General features: G+C 50.4%; 1 protein-coding gene and 1 long non-coding RNA gene across 4 annotated transcripts in view; one reads left to right on the top strand and one right to left on the bottom strand.

Annotated features, from left to right (window-relative positions):
- Positions 1–9: 9 nt before the first annotated feature.
- On the top strand, positions 10–1,915 carry LOC131697992 (uncharacterized). Its single transcript, XR_009307604.1, has 3 exons — positions 10–278; positions 1,220–1,321; positions 1,405–1,915. It is a non-coding gene; the product is annotated as an uncharacterized LOC131697992 (long non-coding RNA).
- A 72-nt stretch (positions 1,916–1,987) lies between these two features.
- LOC117423415 (segment polarity protein dishevelled homolog DVL-3-like) overlaps positions 1,988–21,757 on the bottom strand; it is a 44,597-nt gene continuing 24,827 nt past the window's right edge. The window contains exons 3-17 of one of the 3 annotated variants that reach the window (XM_034039152.3): positions 20,219–20,340; positions 19,343–19,449; positions 15,806–15,941; positions 15,442–15,535; positions 15,127–15,196; positions 14,524–14,663; positions 13,777–13,853; positions 13,495–13,562; positions 10,613–10,648; positions 9,089–9,238; positions 6,983–7,114; positions 6,643–6,810; positions 5,961–6,179; positions 4,833–5,243; positions 1,988–3,754 (exon numbers count right to left, since the gene is read on the bottom strand). In XM_034039152.3, the coding sequence (XP_033895043.3) occupies positions 3,699–3,754; positions 4,833–5,243; positions 5,961–6,179; positions 6,643–6,810; positions 6,983–7,114; positions 9,089–9,238; positions 10,613–10,648; positions 13,495–13,562; positions 13,777–13,853; positions 14,524–14,663; positions 15,127–15,196; positions 15,442–15,535; positions 15,806–15,941; positions 19,343–19,449; positions 20,219–20,340 (1,986 nt within the window). In that variant the 3' untranslated portion in view covers positions 1,988–3,698. Of the gene's footprint in view, positions 3,755–4,832; positions 5,244–5,960; positions 6,180–6,642; positions 6,811–6,982; positions 7,115–9,088; positions 9,239–10,612; positions 10,649–13,473; positions 13,563–13,776; positions 13,854–14,523; positions 14,664–15,126; positions 15,197–15,441; positions 15,536–15,805; positions 15,942–19,342; positions 19,450–20,218; positions 20,341–21,757 lie in introns of all 3 variants that reach the window. The other 2 variants (XM_058990443.1, XM_058990444.1) reach the window with 2 other exon arrangements.

The raw sequence follows: 21,757 nt of genomic DNA, 5'->3' as shown, positions 1-21,757 counted from the left end.
AAAAATGAACGCTAATGATGCCCCTGCGGTCTCTTACCTGCATACCTGGTGGAGCAGTGTAGTCTAAACAACGGCATCGGAGCCTTTCTAAAAGGGGGCGGTTGGTATGAAGTATTTCTATGGGTAAATTAATCCAATTCAACAACTACGTTCAATACTGAAGCAGGTTATATATTTGTAGTCTCCTGGGTATTTTAAATTTGCAACACCAATACTACCACACTACGACGACGACTGCTACAGTAATTTGCTGCTTCGGACACAAATGACATGAAATGGTAACACATGTTTTCTACAGTTCTATGCTGTTACAAGATGCGGAATGTCGCAAAGTTCGCTGCCGCACGTAAACCCGGCTTCTCTGCGCTCCTTCTCTCCCATGTGATTTGTTAAAAGCTTCAGTGTTCCTGTGTAGAAGCTGGAGGCGCAGCGAGCGAGATGTCAGGATTATTGTGTATCAGCACATTTCCGGAGTCGTCTTAATGTGTGTGTGTGTGTATATATATATATATATATATATATATATATATATATATATATATATATATATATATATATGTGTGTGTGTGCTTCTCGTCCTCGTTGTTAAAAGTGGGTGGGCAGTGCTCCCCGTCTCCGGCGCCTATGAGTTTAATAGCAAAGTGATGGTAAATGGACAGTATTAATTATATTTGGAGATTTCAGGATTGCTCATTGAAATGTTTTATGTTTCAGGAATGTAAAGGTCTTTAAGTGGGGTAAAAATGGTAACGAATTGCTATTGCTATTGCTTGTGATGTGATAATGACATTGCGTTACCTGCAGAGACAGCGCCCTCTACCCCTGGATTATTGCTATTGCACTTGCTTGTGATTGTGATGTGATAATGACATTCTGTTACCTGCAGAGACAGCGCCCTCTACCCCCCCGCTTATTGCTATTGCTTGTGATGTGATAATGACATTGCGTTACCTGCAGAGACAGCGCCTTCTACCCCCGGTTTATTGCTATTGCTATTGCTATTGCTTGTGATTGTGATTTGATAATGACATTGCGTTACCTGCAGAGACAGCGCCCCCTACCTCTGGCTTGAGCCTGTGCTCTCTTTGTTTCTCTTGTAAAGTATCTGTGTTGTCACATGCTGACCCATGCAGTGTCCACTGTAAGTGTTGTGCACTCTTGCATTAAAGTGCTATTACTTTGTGCCTGAAAAACCATGCGTTGCCTCCCCTTGTTTAAGAGCATGCGGAGACCATTCTGCCCAGCAGTGCCTGTTAGATCTTAAAGGATCTTTGTTGGATCTTCAAGGATCCCAACGATTCAGCATCAGGAACATGGCGAGGTAACCTGTTCCATACCTTCACCACTCTGTCAACTCCTTTTAAGATGTTTAATTAAGTCTCCCACAATTCTTCTTTGTTCTAGGCTAAACAAATCCAGGTGTCTTCTTAACTCATTCCTTTAAGCCCTGGGATTGTCTGGCTCCTCTTCGCTGGACTCTCTCCAGGGCCACTCTGTCCTTTATGTATCGGGGGGGACCAGAACTGGACACAGAGCTCTAAGTGTGGTCTCACCAGTACCTAATGTGACCCCATCCTCTCCCTGCTGCACGCTGCCTGTCCTCAGTGTGTGGATAACATCCAGACTGGGTGTGGAGAGCCCTGACAGTGTTTGACCTGTTCCCATCCATACACAGCCGCCTCGTCTCTGCTTCAGAGACTGGGGACTGTTCAAATGATCTGGATACAGCCAGTGGACATCAACGTGCTTGTGCTAGGAACTGGGACACATCTGTTCCCTGCAAACCAGAGAAAAACACTGGACCTGCACACTGGGCAGGGCAGTGCTTACCTTGCTAACATGAGTTCAGCTCCACACTGAGAGAATACTGGGAGGACCTGCACACTGGGCAGGGCAGTGCTTACCTTGCTAACGTGAGTTCAGCTCGACCAGAGAGACCCCGCTACCATGGGAAAGTTGAAAGACGAATAACAAGAAGCCATTCTCATTTAGGCAATAAAACTATGTTTATAAATAAAAACAATACTTTTTTTTTCATAAAACAGCATGTATGAAACTGAACCGTTGATCACTATACAATATCAGTTGCTAATAGTTAATACAAAATAAAAAAAACTGTCACGGTACTCAAAGAAAGGTTTACAATGAAGCGATGTGTTAAGCTGTGTAAAAAGCATACAGTGATACAGATGTTTGTTTATGGTACGAGAAAAATAACAATCAATAGAAAACGTGGAATTTGAAGATACACGTTGATAAGGACAGGTTTGCAGATCCAGCACATCCCACTGGTGCCCCAGATCAGGTGACAGTGTCGTACCGTGTGCATGTGGAAAGAAATCACAAGCCATGCTGTCTGGCTGCTTCCAAACCCTGACTCCACATTCCGGATTGTTCCGCACATTCCATTCCGGAAGAACAGCATCACAATGGTTCCCATGTTCTGAAGTGTTTGATTGAACCAGACCCTGGACTAATTCATTACCAGGACGGATTGGACACCCCTGTGATATGGAATAGCATTCACTTCTATCTGGTGATATTCTGAAAGTGTGAAAAGAATTTAAACAGAAACACAAGTGAAATGCTGATAATTTCTAGTCAGTTACGGCTGTAATGTAAAGGCATTACAATTCTTGATTTCTTATTTAGCACATTCCCACCACCATTGAAATCCAACTCCCTGTTACATTCTGAATGCATCTGAACCGGATTCTTCCAGCGCAATGATCCTTAAAGCCATCAGTGCAAAATACAGCACAGGTTCTCTCAGGTTAAACTGGAAGCCAGTCTCTTCAATGGCAGCCACGGAACCCAAGCTGCACCCCCCATCAAACCAGACGTCAAACTGAATTTGGGAGTAATCGTGTTATTATAAAAAAAAACATTAAAAAGAGAGAGAATGCTAAACACCACATCAGTACACATTTAAATTAGTTCTTATTTTAAACAACTGTAAACTACCTTCCAATAAATCATCTGGAATCGAATGAAAGAAAACAGCTAGACACATTTCCTTCAGGGACAGAATCATACCTTACCAGCCCGGATATCAAGAATCAGACCCCCCCCAACCCTCCTGCGATGTTCAGCCTCGTCCAGTTCAGTTCATTTCTTTGCAATGTGTATTGCAATGTATTGGATTGTCCAGTTGAGCACTCTTTTGTGCTCTGCCACATATTTTTGATTTAGTACCATTTATTTATTTATTTATTTATTTTCCAGGCTTTTCTTACAGAATTTTAAAAAGCTAAAGCACACTTGTACACAATGCTACTGTATCTTGTTAACAACCAGGAGTGATCCTACCGAAGCAATACCCCACAGGGATGACCTAAACCACCATGCGAGAGTCTGGGACAGGACAGAGACACGAGGAGAGCTTGGGTGGAACAGGCTGCGGTTTTGTATTCACAGTTTGTCAGTAGACTTTATTTTGGTTATTGCTTGCCAGTCCCTAGAGAAAAATGGATAGACCAAGATATCGCTCGGAACACTGGTATTCTACCAGGCCCTGCCAGCCTTTCACCTTTCACCTTTCACCTCCTCTCTCTCCGGGGTCAGCCAGCACGTTAACCCTCGCCAATATGGCAGACAATAGGGCTGCCCCAGAGCACCCTGGTCTCAGAAAGGGAAAGGATGAAAGTCTTGTGGAAGATTCCTGCGCGCCGAGTCGGTAAACCGCGCTGGACGGACGTCTACGTGTCCATTTCAACAGGTCTGGTTTCCTGGTCAAAAGCACTTGGGTTTGGTTCTGTGAAGAGAATTAGAAAGAAAAAAAAAACACTGCTGCCAATTTAGCAAAAAATGCAAGTTTGTTCACAATCTTCTTTTTCTTTTTTTGCTTTGTACCCAAATAAGAGCACAAGGGTTGGTGTGAGGTATTTCTAAACAGAGTCCGCCTCGGATTTCATCCACCACATGCACACGATGGACCCACCTCCCCCCTTCAGAGATCTGGAGAACAACAAAGTCTCCATAGCAATTACACAGGGAGTTACAGGAAGTGACCTGATCCAGCAGATAACATTTTTAACCCCCCCCCCCCCCCCCCCATCCCCCGCCACCAAGGTTCAGGGAAAGTCAAAACTAGACATTTGTGCTGCTCGAGAAAAAAAAGAGAAAGGAAGAAAAAGAAATCAATAGAGGTGACAGCGAACTTCAGGAGTGAAGACGCTTGTTAATAAAACTAACCAGGTAAGGGTTTGCTCGTGACAACTTAACAATGTGACCCTTTTATTTGAATTTTCCCTGATCGTGCAAAGCAGTGTACGGATGCTGATAGTGTGTCCGGTGAACGACGGGAGGCGAACGACCACGTGGAGAGCGCGGAATGCGATTTTTAAAAACAACAATTAAAAAAACAAAGCAGATGATTTACTGTAGTTAATTTATTTTTTATTTTTTTTAAATAATGATAAAATCAGACCTCTTTCTTTCTTTCGCACACTCCCCCTCACTCCCTCCTCACACTTCACACATACAGTCCAGTCACAGGAGCGAGGAAGCAGGATCTCCATACAGAACATCAACTCTCTCTCTGTCTCTCCTCTCTCTCAGATATGTGACGTCTTCAATCTCCACTCCCTGCTGGGACTATAGTCATTTATTCAGTGATTTGTTTATCCATGTATTAGATTTGTAGATCTTGTTTTAGTTCTTTTTTAAAAGCACACATTCTCTTTTTTCTGTTCGTTAAAGTAAGAAATCAAGAAGAAAAAGATGAAGAGAAACTTGGTTTTGCTGCTGCTGTCATTTTTCTACAAATAAAAAAAAAACAGGAGGAAAGGAAAGGAGCAGTAGGGATCACATGACATCCACAAAGAACTCACTGGGGTTGCCCATGGCCATTCGGAAGGACTGTCTGCTGGCGGTCAGCTCGGGCGGCACAGACGCCAGGTCTCGGCCGGGTGGGGCTCCGGGGGGGCCCATCATGACGAGGGGCGGGGGGAAGTGTGGGGGCGGGACGTAGGCATGGCTGTGGTTGCTACGGAGACTGTGCGTGGCGGAGTGGTGGCTGCGGAGGCTGTGCTCGCTAGGGGGCGCTGCAGAGCGCTCGCTGGGCGCCCGCTCCCTCCTCATGCTGCTGCTGCTCCGTGTGGTGTGGTCTGATTCGCTGCCGCTGCCACCTGATTTGGAATCCCCTCCTCCTCCTCCTCCTCCTCCTCCACTCGCCTTTGCCGCCGTCTCCTCCTTGCGCCTCTGCTCACTGCCACTGCGGTTAGAGCCGCTGCTGCGACTGCCTGCGAGGGGCAAAGACAGGGCTGGTAGTAAGACTCCTGCAGAGCAGTTTCATCCACTCCAGCTTTTAAAACAGGCTTGATTAGCCACAGTGTGTAGGTAAAAAGCTCAGGTGTGTCTCATTAAAGTCATATGACCTCTGCTCATTCCCTCTGGGGAAACACTGACCTGGCTGGCTGAAGGGTCTGGCAGCTCAATTCAATGAAACACTGACCTGGCTGGCTCAAGGCTCTGGCAGCTCAATTCAATGAAACACTGACCTGGCTGGCTCAAGGCTCTGGCAGCTCAATTCAATGAAACACTGACCTGGCTGGCTCAAGGCTCTGGCAGCTCAATTCAATGAAACACTGACCTGGCTGGCTCAAGGGTCTGGCAGCTCAATTCAATGAAACACTGACCTGGCTGGCTCAAGGCTCTGGCAGCTCAATTCAATGAAACACTGACCTGGCTGGCTCAAGGCTCTGGCAGCTCAATTCAATGAAACACTGACCTGGCTGGCTCAAGGGTCTGGCAGCTCAATTCAATGAAACACTGACCTGGCTGGCTCAAGGCTCTGGCAGCTCAATTCAATGAAACACTGACCTGGCTGGCTCAAGGGTCTGGACAGCTCAATTCAATAGTTAAAGACAAGGTAGGAGAAGGATCGTGGACCGGAATGAATTGAGAGAGCCACAAGTTGCTCTGCTCAGGGTGACACTGTGTCCGAGTCGGGGGCTCACCTTCACTGTGCTGGCTCCCGGCGCTGCCCCCACCTCCTCCGTGATTGTATCCCGGGTCATGGAAGCCGGTGGGGGGGTTGTAGGGGTGCGGCGCGGGGTACTGGTAGGGGAAGGCGAGGGGCCAGGGGGCCGCGCCGGGGTGAGGGAGGGGGGCCAGTGTGTCCTGGTCTGAGGTCCCGCTTGAGCCATCGTGGTCGTTCAGGCTGAGATTAGCCATGTCTAGGGAGGAGAGAGATGGAAAGGGTTCACAAACAGCATGCAGGCAGTCAAAACACCAGGGTTGGGTCAATTCCATTCCAATTCCAATTCCTTCTAAAGACTTGATCTGTTAGAGACGTCAATTGCTTTCATTTGAAGCCAATTTAATTGATAACAAACAGCGACTTCAATTAAAGTAATTTGTTGCCACTGTGAGAAGCTCATTTTAACACAATACTGGGAATTGTAATTTTGATCCAGGGTGTGTTGGAACTGATTAAAAGGGATTGGGAATTGACCCTGCAAAACACAATCTGCAAGACCAAAAACTGTAAAGAGGAAGCTGTTTTGTATCACTATAGGACACTAAAAAAACTCACCAAACTCAAGGATCTACTACTTTATGTAGTTTAAGCTTAAAATACATTTAAAAATAGACATGCTGCAGCCTCACTATGGCCCCCTTGTGGTGACTGCTACTCACTGCCACAGAGGTCTCCGAAGATGTAGTAGCACTGCTCTGAGAAGGTGATCTTATTGACAGTGTGCCGGATGTAGCCGGCCTTCAGCAGATTGCTGGCGTACTTGCGCGCCTCTCTGCGGTCAGTGAAGCCCTCCACGTGGTGGTACAGCCAGTCGACCACGTCCGAACCTGGGGGGGAGGGTTCATTTATCTTTTTAGAAAAAGAAACCTGATCAAGTCAGTAACAAAACGTTTCGACAGGAAGTCTTTTTCAGCGTCCCCAATGAAAGGTTTATCATGGAATGGTTTCAGTTTTGTAGTGTGTGAGTGTGTCCTCTAGAGCAGGATGCAGGTTCAGTACCTATGAAGGCATTGGGGATGGTGATCTTCAGCCACATCCTGTCCCGCACCTCCAGACCGGACTCGGGGGATGCCATGGCCTTGGCGATGGTGGCCATGTCGCTGTGGATGGACAGGTGGAAATCATCGAACCCTGTGGAGAGGAGACAGGTCAGCAACAACACCACCACTTAACACTACAGCAAGCAGACCAGCCCCCTGATCATGGAACCCTGCGGAAAGGAGACAGGTCAGCAACACCACTCAACACTACAGCAAGCAGACCAGCCCCCTGAGTCAGAACCACAGCACGGAGGCTAATCTTATTCCTTTATCACGCTAAAGAACTGAGCCGCTGGAAACGTGAACCCAGAGGGGCACGATCCTCAATATGCTGGCTGATAGCGAATCCTTATTAAACTCAATTTGCTTTGGTCACAGTGCTACTAGGTGGCTGTGTGTTGTAACTGCAGCAGGGATCTTACAGGGAAAGAAAACCCAGACTCTGCGTACAGCAGCAGGTCAAAGTGCTCCTGATGGTGAGGCAGTGCTAATATAAGTGTTAACTCAGGGGTACAGCAGGGAGCCAGGCCTGCAGGAGGGGTATATGGAGGGAGTTTCTCAGCAGCTTTGTGTTGCTGGTGTTGTCTCAAGTTACCAGACAGCCTCAGTAACAGGAGCAGAGTCTGGCTTGTTTTGCTCGGCTGACAGAAGCACTGTATTGATGACCAGCCGAGGAGTATCGGATTCAATTGGGGCTGATGCATTATTAACACAGCTCTCCTGTGTTCTTACTGAAGAGGTTAGACTGTACATTTAAAAATAAAAAAAACACACCCACAAAACAAGCAGGAGTTCCGAACAGCACATTCCCATGCTCTTGTCAGGGATCAGCCAGGTCTTAGTGACATCACTAATTTGATAAACCTGGGAGCTTCCTGTACGAACGCCACCAGTACCCGCCCAGGTCAAGGATCAGCCAGGTCTTAGTGACATCACTAACTCCATAACCCTGGGAGCTCCCTGTACGAACACCACCAGTACCTGCCCAGGTCAGGGATCAGCCAGGTCTTAGTGACATCACTAACTCCATAACCCTGGGAGCTCCCTGTACGAACACCACCAGTACCTGCCCAGGTCAGGGATCAGCCAGGTCTTAGTGACATCACTAACTCCATAACCCTGGGAGCTCCCTGTACGAACACCACCAGTACCTGCCCAGGTCAGGGATCAGCCAGGTCTTAGTGACATCACTAACTCCATAACCCTGGGAGCTCCCTGTACGAACACCACCAGTACCTGCCCAGGTCAGGGATCAGCCAGGTCTTAGTGACATCACTAACTCCATAACCCTGGGAGCTCTTTGTACGAACACCACCAGTACCTGCCCAGGTCAGGGATCAGCCAGGTCTTAGTGACATCACTAACTCCATAACCCTGGGAGCTCCCTGTACGAACACCACCAGTACCTGCCCAGGTCAGGGATCAGCCAGGTCTTAGTGACATCACTAACTCCATAACCCTGGGAGCTCCCTGTACGAACACCACCAGTACCTGCCCAGGCCTTCCCCTGCCCCAGTAAAACCAGTGCCAGTCATGCCCTGCTTGCAAACCGCTCTGCACACTTCAGTGTGCACGTCTACGGCTGCTCTCAGATGCACGACACTCAAGGCAGGCTAGAAGACTCCCATTGCACAGCAGTGGTTAAACTGCCAGCTTAATTATCCACAGTGTATAGCTGACAAGCAGACAGGTGTGACCAGCTTCCCTTATACAAGCTTACCGCAGTATATTTGCTCAGCAGTTTTCCATGCTTTCCCACGGTTATATTATGTATGATTTTACCATAGTTTACCTTTTTTTTAAAAAAAATATGCATTACCACACCTCTCTGGGATTTACAATGCATACCTATGCCTTCACTGTGCTTTATTACACTTTGCTATGCTTTTACTAGGGGTATCTTTTAGAAGGGACATGCCCAGCGATGGGAGTCTGTGCTGCACTAACACAGCGTGACGGTCCCCTGAGCTGCCAGCCGGAGAGCTGGGTGAAGCAGCGGTGTGGAGGGGGTGAGTGAAGCCAGGCAGCGGCGTGCATGGGCGCTGTGGGACACCACGACACTTACGTTCAGTCTCGGGGATGGAGCTGGTGATGGAGGAGCTAGTGGAAGTGATGGTGCTCATGGAAGGGCTCATACCGTACACCGGGTACGTCCCTGTCATCGCTGCCGTGTGGGACACCCAGGCAGCCGGGTCGATTGGCCGGATCGGCTCGCCTAAGGAGGTGGGGGGAGAGAGGGAGGGAGGAACAGCCATCAGCAACACCAAACACCACACTGTCTTACTTACAAAGCTTCTCTGTGTATTAAATCTGGGTTTAGTTTAACTGCATTTCCCCGTGTTTCCTCTGGACGACGGAACCTGGTTCCTCACAGCAGGGCTGGCACAGCTCTGTAGCACCTGATGGAACATTTCCACAAGGTGCCTGCATGCATTCAATTCTCAATGCACATTTACATATTGGTCTGTTATACTGAATTACTATCAAAATGCACACAATCTGAAATGTACTGTTTCCACATGCTACACATTTACTAAATCGTATAGCCCTGCACAGCACAAAGTTAATAAAAACACATTTCAAATGACAAAACCATTGTTTACTTCACACAGCTCGACAGCAATACAGCATTCCTAAAGCAGCAGCCTGCACCGCGGAGACAGACAGCACGCAGTACAGCAGCACACAGTGTAGTGTTTTAGTAAGCAGACAAGACTCCCGCAGCACACACCGGCAGAGGAATACCACCACTCTGAAGCAGCGACGGAACTGGAATCAGCTACACAGTAACAACGATTCTGCACGGCTTCATGTGGCACTCGAATGTCAGTGCCACGCGTTATCAAGCAGTAACGAGCCAGTGCTTGCACTGCAGCCGTCCTGGTCTCAGTGTGCAGAGCAGCATCTCCTAACAGACATCCATGCAGAGTTTAATCAAAATCGGACAAGCGGCTGCCAAGATATAGCCTTCTAGCGGCTCGGGCAGCTTTGTGATCCCCAGCAGGTCACTGTGATCTACATGGATACAGTGCGCGGAAAAACATCCCGTAAAGAATGTGCAAGCCAGCCAGTCCTGAAATTCAGAGGAGCAGTTCTGAAAACACAGGCTTCGCTAGCCGAACGATTCTGATCCCTCAAGGAACGGCCGTACCAAAGCTGACCGCACTCGGAGAGCAGCTCTGAAGATATATTGAACGCGAGACACACCAGGGAGCTCTCTCCGGGCCGCCGCGGGGGGTAGTAATGCTCACAATATAGCCTGCAAAGCAGATCAAGCATGCATCACAAAGGATTTATTAATAATAACAATAATATTAATCACATTAATCATAATAATAATAGGATTGAACAACACTGAATTACAGAACACACAGACAGACGTTCCAGCATTAAAACCGACCAGCAGCCTTCAATAGAGCGATCAGCGACCGTCTCTACGCTAAGAGAAACAGCAGTGCGGCATCAGCAGCCAGCTCGGATTCATGTTACTGCATGGGCAATTCCCACAGAACAGCGCTTAACAGATTCAAACAAACCCTAACACAGAGCACAGCGCTACACAGACATTGAGAGCAGGCTACGGAATTACCTTGATAAGCAGGACAATACGCTACACAGTTTGTAACTGCAGGGAGAAAATTCCTGGGATTAGCATGAAGAAAACCTTCCCACAATAGACTGTTATTGCAGCCATCAAGTTCCCAGCATTAGAAAAAATTCTGATCTGCACAACAGGCTGTAAGTAACTGCAGAGAGTGAATGGCTCATCCTGCTAAATGCCTTCTCAAACCTCATGTTACCGCTGGGAATAGCTCTGAGAAACTCTATTTAAATTAGTACTGCAGGGAGCAGGGAGCCTGCATTGAAACGAGCAAAGTAAATGAAAAGAAAAACCTACACCATTTATTGGCACAGGCCTGCAGAGGCACACTGCGCCTGGAGGAGTCTCTATTGCAGAGGCACACTGCGCTCGGAGGAGTCTCTATTGCAGAGGCACACTGCGCTCGGAGGAGTCTCTACTGCAGAGGCACACTGTGCTCGGAGGAGTCTCTATTGCAGAGGCACACTGCGCTCGGAGGAGTCTCTATTGCAGAGGCACACTGCGCTCGGAGGAGTCTCTATTGCAGAGGCACACTGCGCCTGGAGGAGTCTCTACTGCAGAGGCACACTGCGCTCGGAGGAGTCTCTATTGCAGAGGCACACTGCGCCTGGAGGAGTCTCTATTGCAGAGGCACACTGCACCTGGAGGAGTCTCTATTGCAGAGGCACACTGCGCTCGGAGGAGTCTCTATTGCAGAGGCACACTGCGCCTGGAGGAGTCTCTATTGCAGAGGCACACTGCGCTCGGAGGAGTCTCTATTGCAGAGGCACACTGCGCTCGGAGGAGTCTCTATTGCAGAGGCACACTGCACCTGGAGGAGTCTCTATTGCAGAGGCACACTGCGCTCGGAGGAGTCTCTATTGCAGAGGCACACTGCGCTCGGAGGAGTCTCTATTGCAGAGGCACACTGCGCACGGAGGAGTCTCTATTGCAGAGGCACACTGCACCTGGAGGAGTCTCTATTGCAGAGGCACACTGCGCTCGGAGGAGTCTCTATTGCAGAGGCACACTGCGCTCGGAGGAGTCTCTATTGCAGAGGCACACTACGCTCGGAGGAGTCTCTATTGCAGAGGCACACTGCGCTCGGAGGAGTCTCTACTGCAGAGGCACACTGCGCTCGGAGGAGTCTCTATTGCAGAGGCACACTGCACCTGGAGGAGTCTCTATTGCAGAGGCACACTGCGCTCGGAGGAGTCTCTATTGCAGAGGCACACTACGCTCGGAGGAGTCTCTATTGCAGAGGCCCACTGCGCCTGGAGGAGTCTCTATTGCAGAGGCACACTGCGCCTGGAGGAGTCTCTACTGCAGAGGCACACTGCGCTCGGAGGAGTCTCTACTGCAGAGGCACACTGCGCTCGGAGGAGTCTCTATTGCAGAGGCACACTGCACCTGGAGGAGTCTCTATTGCAGAGGCACACTGCGCTCGGAGGAGTCTCTATTGCAGAGGCACACTACGCTCGGAGGAGTCTCTATTGCAGAGGCCCACTGCGCCTGGAGGAGTCTCTATTGCAGAGGCACACTGCGCCTGGAGGAGTCTCTATTGCAGAGGCCCACTGCGCCTGGAGGAGTCTCTATTGCAGAGGCACACTGCGCCTGGAGGAGTCTCTATTGCAGAGGCACACTGCACCTGGAGGAGTCTCTATTGCAGAGGCACACTGCGCTCGGAGGAGTCTCTACTGCAGAGGCACACTGCGCCTGGAGGTGTCTCTATTGCAGAGGCACACTGCGCTCGGAGGAGTCTCTATTGCAGAGGCACACTGCACCTGGAGGAGTCTCTATGCAGAGGCACACTGCGCTCGGAGGAGTCTCTACTGCAGAGGCACACTGCGCACGGAGGAGTCTCTATTGCAGAGGCACACTGCACCTGGAGGAGTCTCTACTGCAGAGGCACACTGCGCTCGGAGGAGTCTCTACTGCAGAGGCACACTGCGCACGGAGGAGTCTCTATTGCAGAGGCACACTGCGCTCGGAGGAGTCTCTATGCAGAGGCACACTGCGCTCGGAGGAGTCTCTATGCAGAGGCACACTGCGCCTGGAGGAGTCTCTATTGCAGAGGCACACTGCGCTCGGAGGAGTCTCTATTGCAGAGGGACACTGCGCTCTTACAGCTCTCCAATAAGGCAAGTAGCTTGGCTTACCTGAATGCGTTAAACACTCCCCAGGACACCAGTTCCAGTGCTGGGTACAGCCCCAGATCTCCAGTATACATCCAGTTTCATTAGAAAATGACAGCAGCACAATAAACAGACCACAGGAGGAAGCAACAGCTATCCACACACACTGTGACGGTTTAATCCTAGCCTCTCTTATGTGCACAGCATGTATACAAATGAAGTTCTTTATTTGGGATGAATATTTCTAGATAAGAGCAGAGGTTTGAAGCACAGGTCATATAGGGTCAGTCCAGGCCAGGGGTTACAGCTCAGGGAGCAGAGAACCAAATTAAATGAATTCCAAATGCTTGATTGACATTTTAAAAATTATGCTTGGATTCTCTGAGCTATTTCCTCCAACATGCCATGAGCACAAGAGAAAGGAAAACACACACAATACAACGTTACCAAGCACAGTTAAACAATGCGGACATTTCATTTTAGGTCTAGTAAGTAGTCCTGATTTTTTAAAATCCCTTTTAGAATTGGAATCTGTGTAGCCTTCCTTTCAGACAAAACTGTGTCAGGATGATATGGAGTGAATAGCTTTGAGAATCTAGACCAAACCGTTTTGATTTCTTTTTTTAAAGCAGTATCTGTCACTTGTACTTATTTATCTATTTATTCTGTATCGAGTGCCTGGTGAGGGAGTGGCCCGTGGGAGCCATGCTCGCCCCCGTGTCTGGAGGGAGTTACCCTGGGGTGTTGTGTACTCACTCCTGGGCAGTGTGAAGCACCCCCTGGGGGTGGGGTCCCAGCACTTGGCGACTGTGAGCGTGATGGGTCTGTGGGGGCGAGACAGAAACAAGCAGGTCAATGACAAGCTTCATTAGCCACAGTGTATAGGCAACAAGCTCAGGTGTGTCTTATTAAACCCATAGTAAAACCAGGAATGGATCAAACTGCTCTGCAATGCAATGTTTCCATCCCTGCATTGCAATCCCACCCCCCTGAATGAAACCCCGACCCTGAGAGCTGTAGCGTTCCCCGGGCTCTCACCCGGGTTTGTGAACGATCTCCCTCAGCACCCGCACCGCGTCGTCATTGCTCATGTTCTCAAAGTTGATGTCGTTCACCTGGAACAGAAAAGAGGCCCGAATAAGCGCCCCACGGTGGACACTACGAGGTATTACAGATACTGCGTGCTTACTGCAGCTTTTAGTGTTGGGACGAATGTTCGAACAAACGTGGCCTAAGACATATTTGATGGCAAAAAATGACCACGTTCATATTTGTGGCTTTATTGAGAATCAGGCAAAGGAAACCCAATGCAGAAACGATGTCTGAAACAGAGAACACACATTCTACTGTGAAAAAGTCTCCTTTTTACAACAGATCATTTGATAAGGTACCACGCGTTTATTTACACCCGAGAGATTTATTATTTTTAGTTTTATTTTTTATTGATATGGAACAAATTATTATTTTCAAGCTGAATTAAGTTTGACAGTATACAAATATTCATTTAAATTTTAAAAGAATATTCAAACTTGAAAATCCATGTTCATCCCAGCACTACCAGCTTTTAACAATGACCAGGAAGAAAAATAAAACCAATGAAAAAACATACAGACGCAGCGTGCACTGCAGTCCCTGTAACCCCGTCAGCTCTGTGCGTCCCACTGCATCTGGAATAAGCACTTTTACACGAAACACTTCAATGACCTGCAGGAGACCTCCAATTCCAGTGTGAAGTTTGTGACTGTGTTAAAAGTGGTAAAGAAGGGGGTCCCCCCCCCCCCTCACCTGCAGCAGCATGTCCCCGGGTTCAATCCGCCCGTCCGCGGCCACGGCGCCCCCCTTCATGATGGATCCGATGTAGATCCCGCCGTCGCCCCGCTCGTTACTCTGCCCCACGATGCTGATCCCCAGGAAGTTGTACTTCTCTGAGAAACACAGACAGAGCCGTTAGCCGCTGATACACAGCACTGCCCACTCGGCCCATCTAAGCTTGTCCGGTGGTCCCTAGTGACTGATTGATCCAAGGGATTCTGCCTTGACAACAGGACTAGGTATCCCATTCCATCCCCACACCACTCTGTGTGAAGCAGTGTCTCCTTCCCTCTGTCCTAGTCTCCAATTCATTTCCAGCTGGTCCTGGTTTCTGTGCTGCTCTTAAAGTATTGGTTCAGGTTAACTCTGCCAGCTCCTTTGAAGATTGTAAACACTTCAGTCATGTCCCCCCTGATTCTTCTTTGTTCTAAATATAGATTCAGTTTCTGACTATCTTCGTAGCTCATTCTCTGAAGCCCTGGGATTAGTCTGATCTACACTTTCGGCTATACAGCCCAGCATTCTCCCCTAAGGTGCAGCAGAATCTCAGCATCAGACTGCCCCTTGTCCACTCACCCATGTTTAAAATCACAGTGATGATGTTGAGAGACATGGTGGAGTCTGTGATACTGCTGAAAGACGAGGACTGGAACACAAGAAAATAAAAACAGAGCTGATTGAAATGGGATTACAAAGCACACGATTCCAGAGCTCTACAGCAACATTATCTATAAGCAGAAAATCGGAGACGTTTCAGCAAGAAGTCTTTATGCTCATGCGTTACGGGCTTCATTTCTCTCAAGTCTTTAAAACCAGTGGTCTGTTATTATCGGTATTGCCGCTGCGCCCCTCTAAAGACACGGCAGGGAATGCGAAGGGTTAAGTCCGTACCCGCTCCATGCGCGGCGCCTTGGGTTTCCTCCGCCGACGCTTGTGTCGCCTCATCAGCCGCGAGGAGCTGCTCTGCTCTGTGGAACTGCTGAACCTGTGGGGAGGAAGGAGAGAGAGTGGCAGTCTGTCAAACACAGAGCGCAAGAGAAAGTGCACTTGACTGGATCGGAGGCAGCCACTGAACACTAGAAACACAATTCATTACATCTGAATAAAACACAGACCTGACATTAACGCACTTCATCTGTTTCTACAGACCCTGTTGTAGTTTAGACATTACGTCTGCTCTGTCATTGACACTCTGAGTGTGAGATCTCCACTCTCAGCACATTCGAAGTGCCGCTGCTGCTAACAGGTCCCATACCGGCTGGCGGAGTCGTCCTCCTCCGAGTCGAAGAAGCTGGTGGACTCCAGCTCGCTGCTCATCAGCGTGGACGAGCTCTCGTAGCCCCCCACGTCGTGACGCCGCTCCAGCTTGGCATGTCCGTTCACCCGCGAGACTGCAGGGGGTGACAGAGAGACAGGGTTACTGACCACTCCTTCCACCCGTACCCGGGTCATTCTGCCACTCCCTCCACCCGTACCCGGGTCATTCTGCCACTCCCACCACCCGTACCCGGGTCATTCTGCCACTCCCACCACCCGTACCCGGGTCATTCTGCCACTCCCACCACCCGTACCCGGGTCATTCTGCCACTCCCACCACCCGTACCCGGGTCATTCTGCCACTCCCACCACCCGTACCCGGGTCATTCTGCCACTCCCTCCACCCTTACCCGGGTCATTCTGCCACTCCCTCCACCCGTACCCGGGTCATTCTGCCACTCCCACCACCCGTACCCGGGTCATTCTGCCACTCCCTCCACCCGTACCCGGGTCATTCTGCCACTCCCACCACCCGTACCCGGGTCATTCTGCCACTCCCACCACCCGTACCCGGGTCATTCTGCCACTCCCACCACCCGTACCCGGGTCATTCTGCCACTCCCTCCACCCGTACCCGGGTCATTCTGCCACTCCCTCCACCCGTACCCGGGTCATTCTGCCACTCCCTCCACCCGTACCCGGGTCATTCTGCCACTCCCACCACCCGTACCCGGGTCATTCTGCCACTCCCACCACCCGTACCCGGGTCATTCGGCCACTCCCACCACCCGTACCCGGGTCATTCGGCCACTCCCACCACCCGTACCCGGGTCATTCTGCCACTCCCACCACCCGTACCCGGGTCATTCTGCCACTCCCTCCACCCGTACCCGGGTCATTCTGCCACTCCCTCCACCCGTACCCGGGTCATTCTGCCACTCCCACCACCCGTACCCGGGTCATTCTGCCACTCCCTCCACCCGTACCCGGGTCATTCTGCCACTCCCACAACCCGTACCCGGGTCATTCTGCCACTCCCACCACCCGTACCCGGGTCATTCTGCCACTCCCTCCACCCGTACCCGGGTCATTCTGCCACTCCCACCACCCATACTCTGGTCATTCTGCACTATCGGGATACCAACGGGTTGATTAGTTGCATCTGATGCAACAAAAAGAAATCTAATACATGGGAGTGCTATCCAGAGTAGAAACCCCTGCTTCAGCACAGTGCGCTGTAGTTTGCATTCAGTTCCAGCAGCTCAGCAAAGCACATCAATCAGGATACAGTCTGGAGCATCATCTTATCAGCTGTAATCAGGGTTTCATCAGAGCACAGTGCCTGCCAGCGGAGACGGACTCTCACCTCTAATGAAGGAGGCGCTCCATTACACAGCAATGCAGCGAAATGAGAAGCCCATTGTACACAGAGATGAACAGCACGCACACACAGATGAACAGCACACACACAGAGATGAACAGCACACACACAGAGATGAACAGCACACACACACAGAGATGAACAGCACACACACACAGAGATGAACAGCACCCACACAGAGATGAACAGCACACACACAGAGATGAACAGCACACACACAGAGATGAACAGCACACACACACAGATGAACAGCACACACACACAGATGAACAGCACGCACACACAGATGAACAGCACACACACACAGAGATGAACAGCACGCACACAGAGATGAACAGCACACACACAGAGATGAACAGCACACACACAGAGATGAACAGCACACACACAGAGATGAACAGCACACACACAGAGATGAACAGCACGCACACACAGATGAACAGCACACACACACAGAGATGAACAGCACACACACAGAGATGAACAGCACGCACACACAGATGAACAGCACACACACACACAGATGAACAGCACACACACACAGATGAACAGCACACACACACAGATGAACAGCACACACACAGAGATGAACAGCACCCACACAGAGATGAACAGCACACACACACAGAGATGAACAGCACCCACACAGAGATGAACAGCACACACACAGAGATGAACAGCACACACACAGAGATGAACAGCACGCACACACAGATGAACAGCACACACACACAGAGATGAACAGCACGCACACAGAGATGAACAGCACACACACAGAGATGAACAGCACACACACAGAGATGAACAGCACACACACACAGAGATGAACAGCACACACACAGAGATGAACAGCACACACACACAGATGAACAGCACACACACACAGATGAACAGCACACACACAGAGATGAACAGCACGCACACAGAGATGAACAGCACACACACAGAGATGAACAGCACACACACAGAGATGAACAGCACACACACAGAGATGAACAGCACACACACAGAGATGAACAGCACGCACACACAGAGATGAACAGCACACACACACAGAGATGAACAGCACGCACACAGAGATGAACAGCACACACACACAGATGAACAGCACACACACACAGATGAACAGCACACACACAGAGATGAACAGCACGCACACACAGAGATGAAAAGCACACACACACAGATGAACAGCACACACACACACAGAGATGAACAGCACACACACACAGAGATGAACAGCACACACACAGAGATGAACAGCACACACACAGAGATGAACAGCACGCACACACAGAGATGAACAGCACACACACACAGATGAACAGCACACACACACACAGATGAACAGCACACACACACAGAGATGAACAGCACACACACACACAGATGAACAGCACACACACACAGAGATGAACAGCACACACACAGAGATGAACAGCACACACACAGAGATGAACAGCACACACACAGAGATGAACAGCACACACACAGAGATGAACAGCACACACACACAGATGAACAGCACACACACACAGATGAACAGCACACACACACAGATGAACAGCACGCACACACAGATGAACAGCACACACACACAGATGAACAGCACACACACACAGATGAACAGCACACACACAGAGATGAACAGCACACACACAGAGATGAACAGCACACACACACAGATGAACAGCACACACACACAGAGATGAACAGCACGCACACACAGATGAACAGCATGCACACAGAGATGAACAGCACAAACACACAGAGCATTAAAGAGAAGAGACTCCCTGGGCGTAGGGGAGTTTGTCCCTGGACTGAGCTCTGTGAAGTGAGATCTACAGCTCTATAATCTCTCAATGAACCAGTGAGTGGCGCTCTGCAAACACAGGCACTCCACCCTGCCCCCCTCTCTACTCTACACATCAGACCCTGAGGCCTCCTTCATTACCCACATGTTCAGAAGAGGATTCCCTGGGTGAACCAGGCAACCCAGCTCAGTGATCTGTGCACACGGCTAGGATGCGGTTCAGTGGAGGTAGATCTCCTGGACGTGCAAACTGCTTTCCTCTGTGATCAGGGGAGAAGCTTTGACTAGGCACACCAGCGGGTAACCTGTGGACGTGCTGACCGGAGGGGGGCAGGACTCACCGTGCTCGTGGCTGTCTTTCCGGCGTGGCCGTTCTCTCCGTGAGGACACCACTGACTCAGTCTCCGTCTCATTGTCCAGGTTGTCCTGACTGCCAGCGGCATTCGCACTGTAGAGAGAGAGAGAGAGAGAGAGAGAGAGAGAGAGAGAGAGAGAGAGAGAGAGAGAGAGAGAGAGAGAGAGAGAGAGAGAGAGAGAGGTGGTCAACGAGGGGTTAACAGTCCCTGGCACCCAGAGGCTGTTGGGATGGAAGCACAGTGTTCTGTACAGCAGGTACTACACTGTGAGCCCTGAAGCCCCTTCCTGCCTGAGATCAGTTCTGAGCAGAGTAGCTGTGGTGCTGCAGTGACTGCTGTTATCCACTAGAGGGAGCTCTGCACATGCTCACAATCCCAGTCAACGCAGACACTCGTATTCTCTTAACATGGACAAATCCTGACGCGCCTCAGAGCGGCACAGAGAGACGGAGTTCTGTTTGTTGTGTTGTGTTGTTGTTAGAGCCAAGGGCAGCATGCCACGTTTAATCCTCCACAATCATTCTCCTTTCTTCCTGCAACATTCACATGTCACTTCTGACTTTCATTTTACTGGATTCTTTCAGCACTAAGTAACTTACAGAAAGACTAGCCTGGGATAAGCAATGAAATCGGTTCAGGGAAACCAAAATGGACATTGATGTACAGTACATGTAAGCACGAACTGTCTGCGGTTTTGAGTGAGGTTCTCTTTCCTAGACGTGCACACAGGCCTGCAGTGTTGAAAGAGTTCATCTCAATAATACAAATACCCCTGCCTATACAAAGTGCTAAAACACTGCGAATAAAGCCCAGAGTAAGACAGCAGTGAATGTGAAGTCATGGAAAGCGGGAGTCACTCACTGGAAGGACGGCGGGCGCGAGTCTCCAATCCCTCCGGTGCGCTCAATCGGGGGTGGGAGGTCCGACTGGCTGTCAGCGCAAACCGAGCCTCCGTCCGAGTGAGAGCCATCCGCCGAGACCAGCTGTGAACCGGAGACACGCAGGCACAGAGAGAGAGAGACACGCACAGAGAGAGAGACACGCACGCACAGAGAGAGAGACACGCACAGAGAGAGAGAGACACGCACGCACAGAGAGACACACGCACGCACAGAGAGAGAGACACGCACGCACAGAGAGAGAGAGACACGCACGCACAGAGAGAGAGAGACGCACGCACAGAGAGAGAGACACGCACGCACAGAGAGACACGCACGCACAGAGAGAGAGACACGCACAGAGAGAGAGACACGCACGCACAGAGAGAGAGACACGCACAGAGAGAGAGACACGCACGCACAGAGAGAGAGACACGCACAGAGAGAGAGAGAGACACGCACGCACAGAGAGAGAGAGACGCACAGAGAGAGAGACACGCACGCACAGAGAGAGAGAGACGCACAGAGAGAGAGACACGCACGCACAGAGAGAGAGACACGCACAGAGAGAGAGAGAGACACGCACGCACAGAGAGAGAGACACGCACGCACAGAGAGAGAGAGACACGCACGCACAGAGAGAGAGAGACACGCACGCACAGAGAGAGAGACACGCACAGAGAGACACGCACGCACAGAGAGAGAGACACGCACGCACAGAGAGAGAGACACGCACAGAGAGACACGCACGCACAGAGAGAGAGACACGCACAGAGAGACACACGCACGCACAGAGAGAGAGACACGCACAGAGAGACACGCACGCACAGAGAGAGAGACACGCACGCACAGAGAGAGAGAGACACGCACGCACAGAGAGAGAGAGACACGCACGCACAGAGAGAGAGACACGCACAGAGAGACACACGCACGCACAGAGAGAGAGACACGCACAGAGAGACACACGCACGCACAGAGAGAGAGACACGCACAGAGAGACACGCACGCACAGAGAGAGAGACACGCACAGAGAGAGAGAGACACGCACGCACAGAGAGAGAGAGACACGCACGCACAGAGAGAGAGACACGCACGCACAGAGAGAGAGACACGCACAGAGAGACACACACGCACAGAGAGAGAGACACGCACGCACAGAGAGACACACACGCACAGAGAGAGAGACACGCACGCACAGAGAGACACGCACGCACAGAGAGAGAGACACGCACAGAGAGACACGCACGCACGCACAGAGAGAGACACGCACGCACAGAGAGACACGCGCACGCACAGAGAGACACGCACGCACAGAGAGACACACACGCACAGAGAGAGAGACACGCACGCACAGAGAGAGAGACACGCACGCACAGAGAGAGAGAGACACGCACGCACAGAGAGAGAGAGACACGCACGCACAGAGAGACACGCACGCACAGAGAGAGAGACACGCACGCACAGAGAGAGAGACACGCACGCACAGAGAGAGAGACATGCACGCACAGAGAGAGAGACACGC

The sequence above is a fragment of the Acipenser ruthenus genome, chromosome 17 (assembly GCF_902713425.1).
Source record: "Acipenser ruthenus chromosome 17, fAciRut3.2 maternal haplotype, whole genome shotgun sequence".
Classification (NCBI taxonomy): Eukaryota; Metazoa; Chordata; class Actinopteri; order Acipenseriformes; family Acipenseridae; genus Acipenser; species Acipenser ruthenus.
The sequence above is the reverse complement of the archived record's forward strand: the minus strand, read 5'-3'. Positions and strand labels throughout refer to the sequence as shown.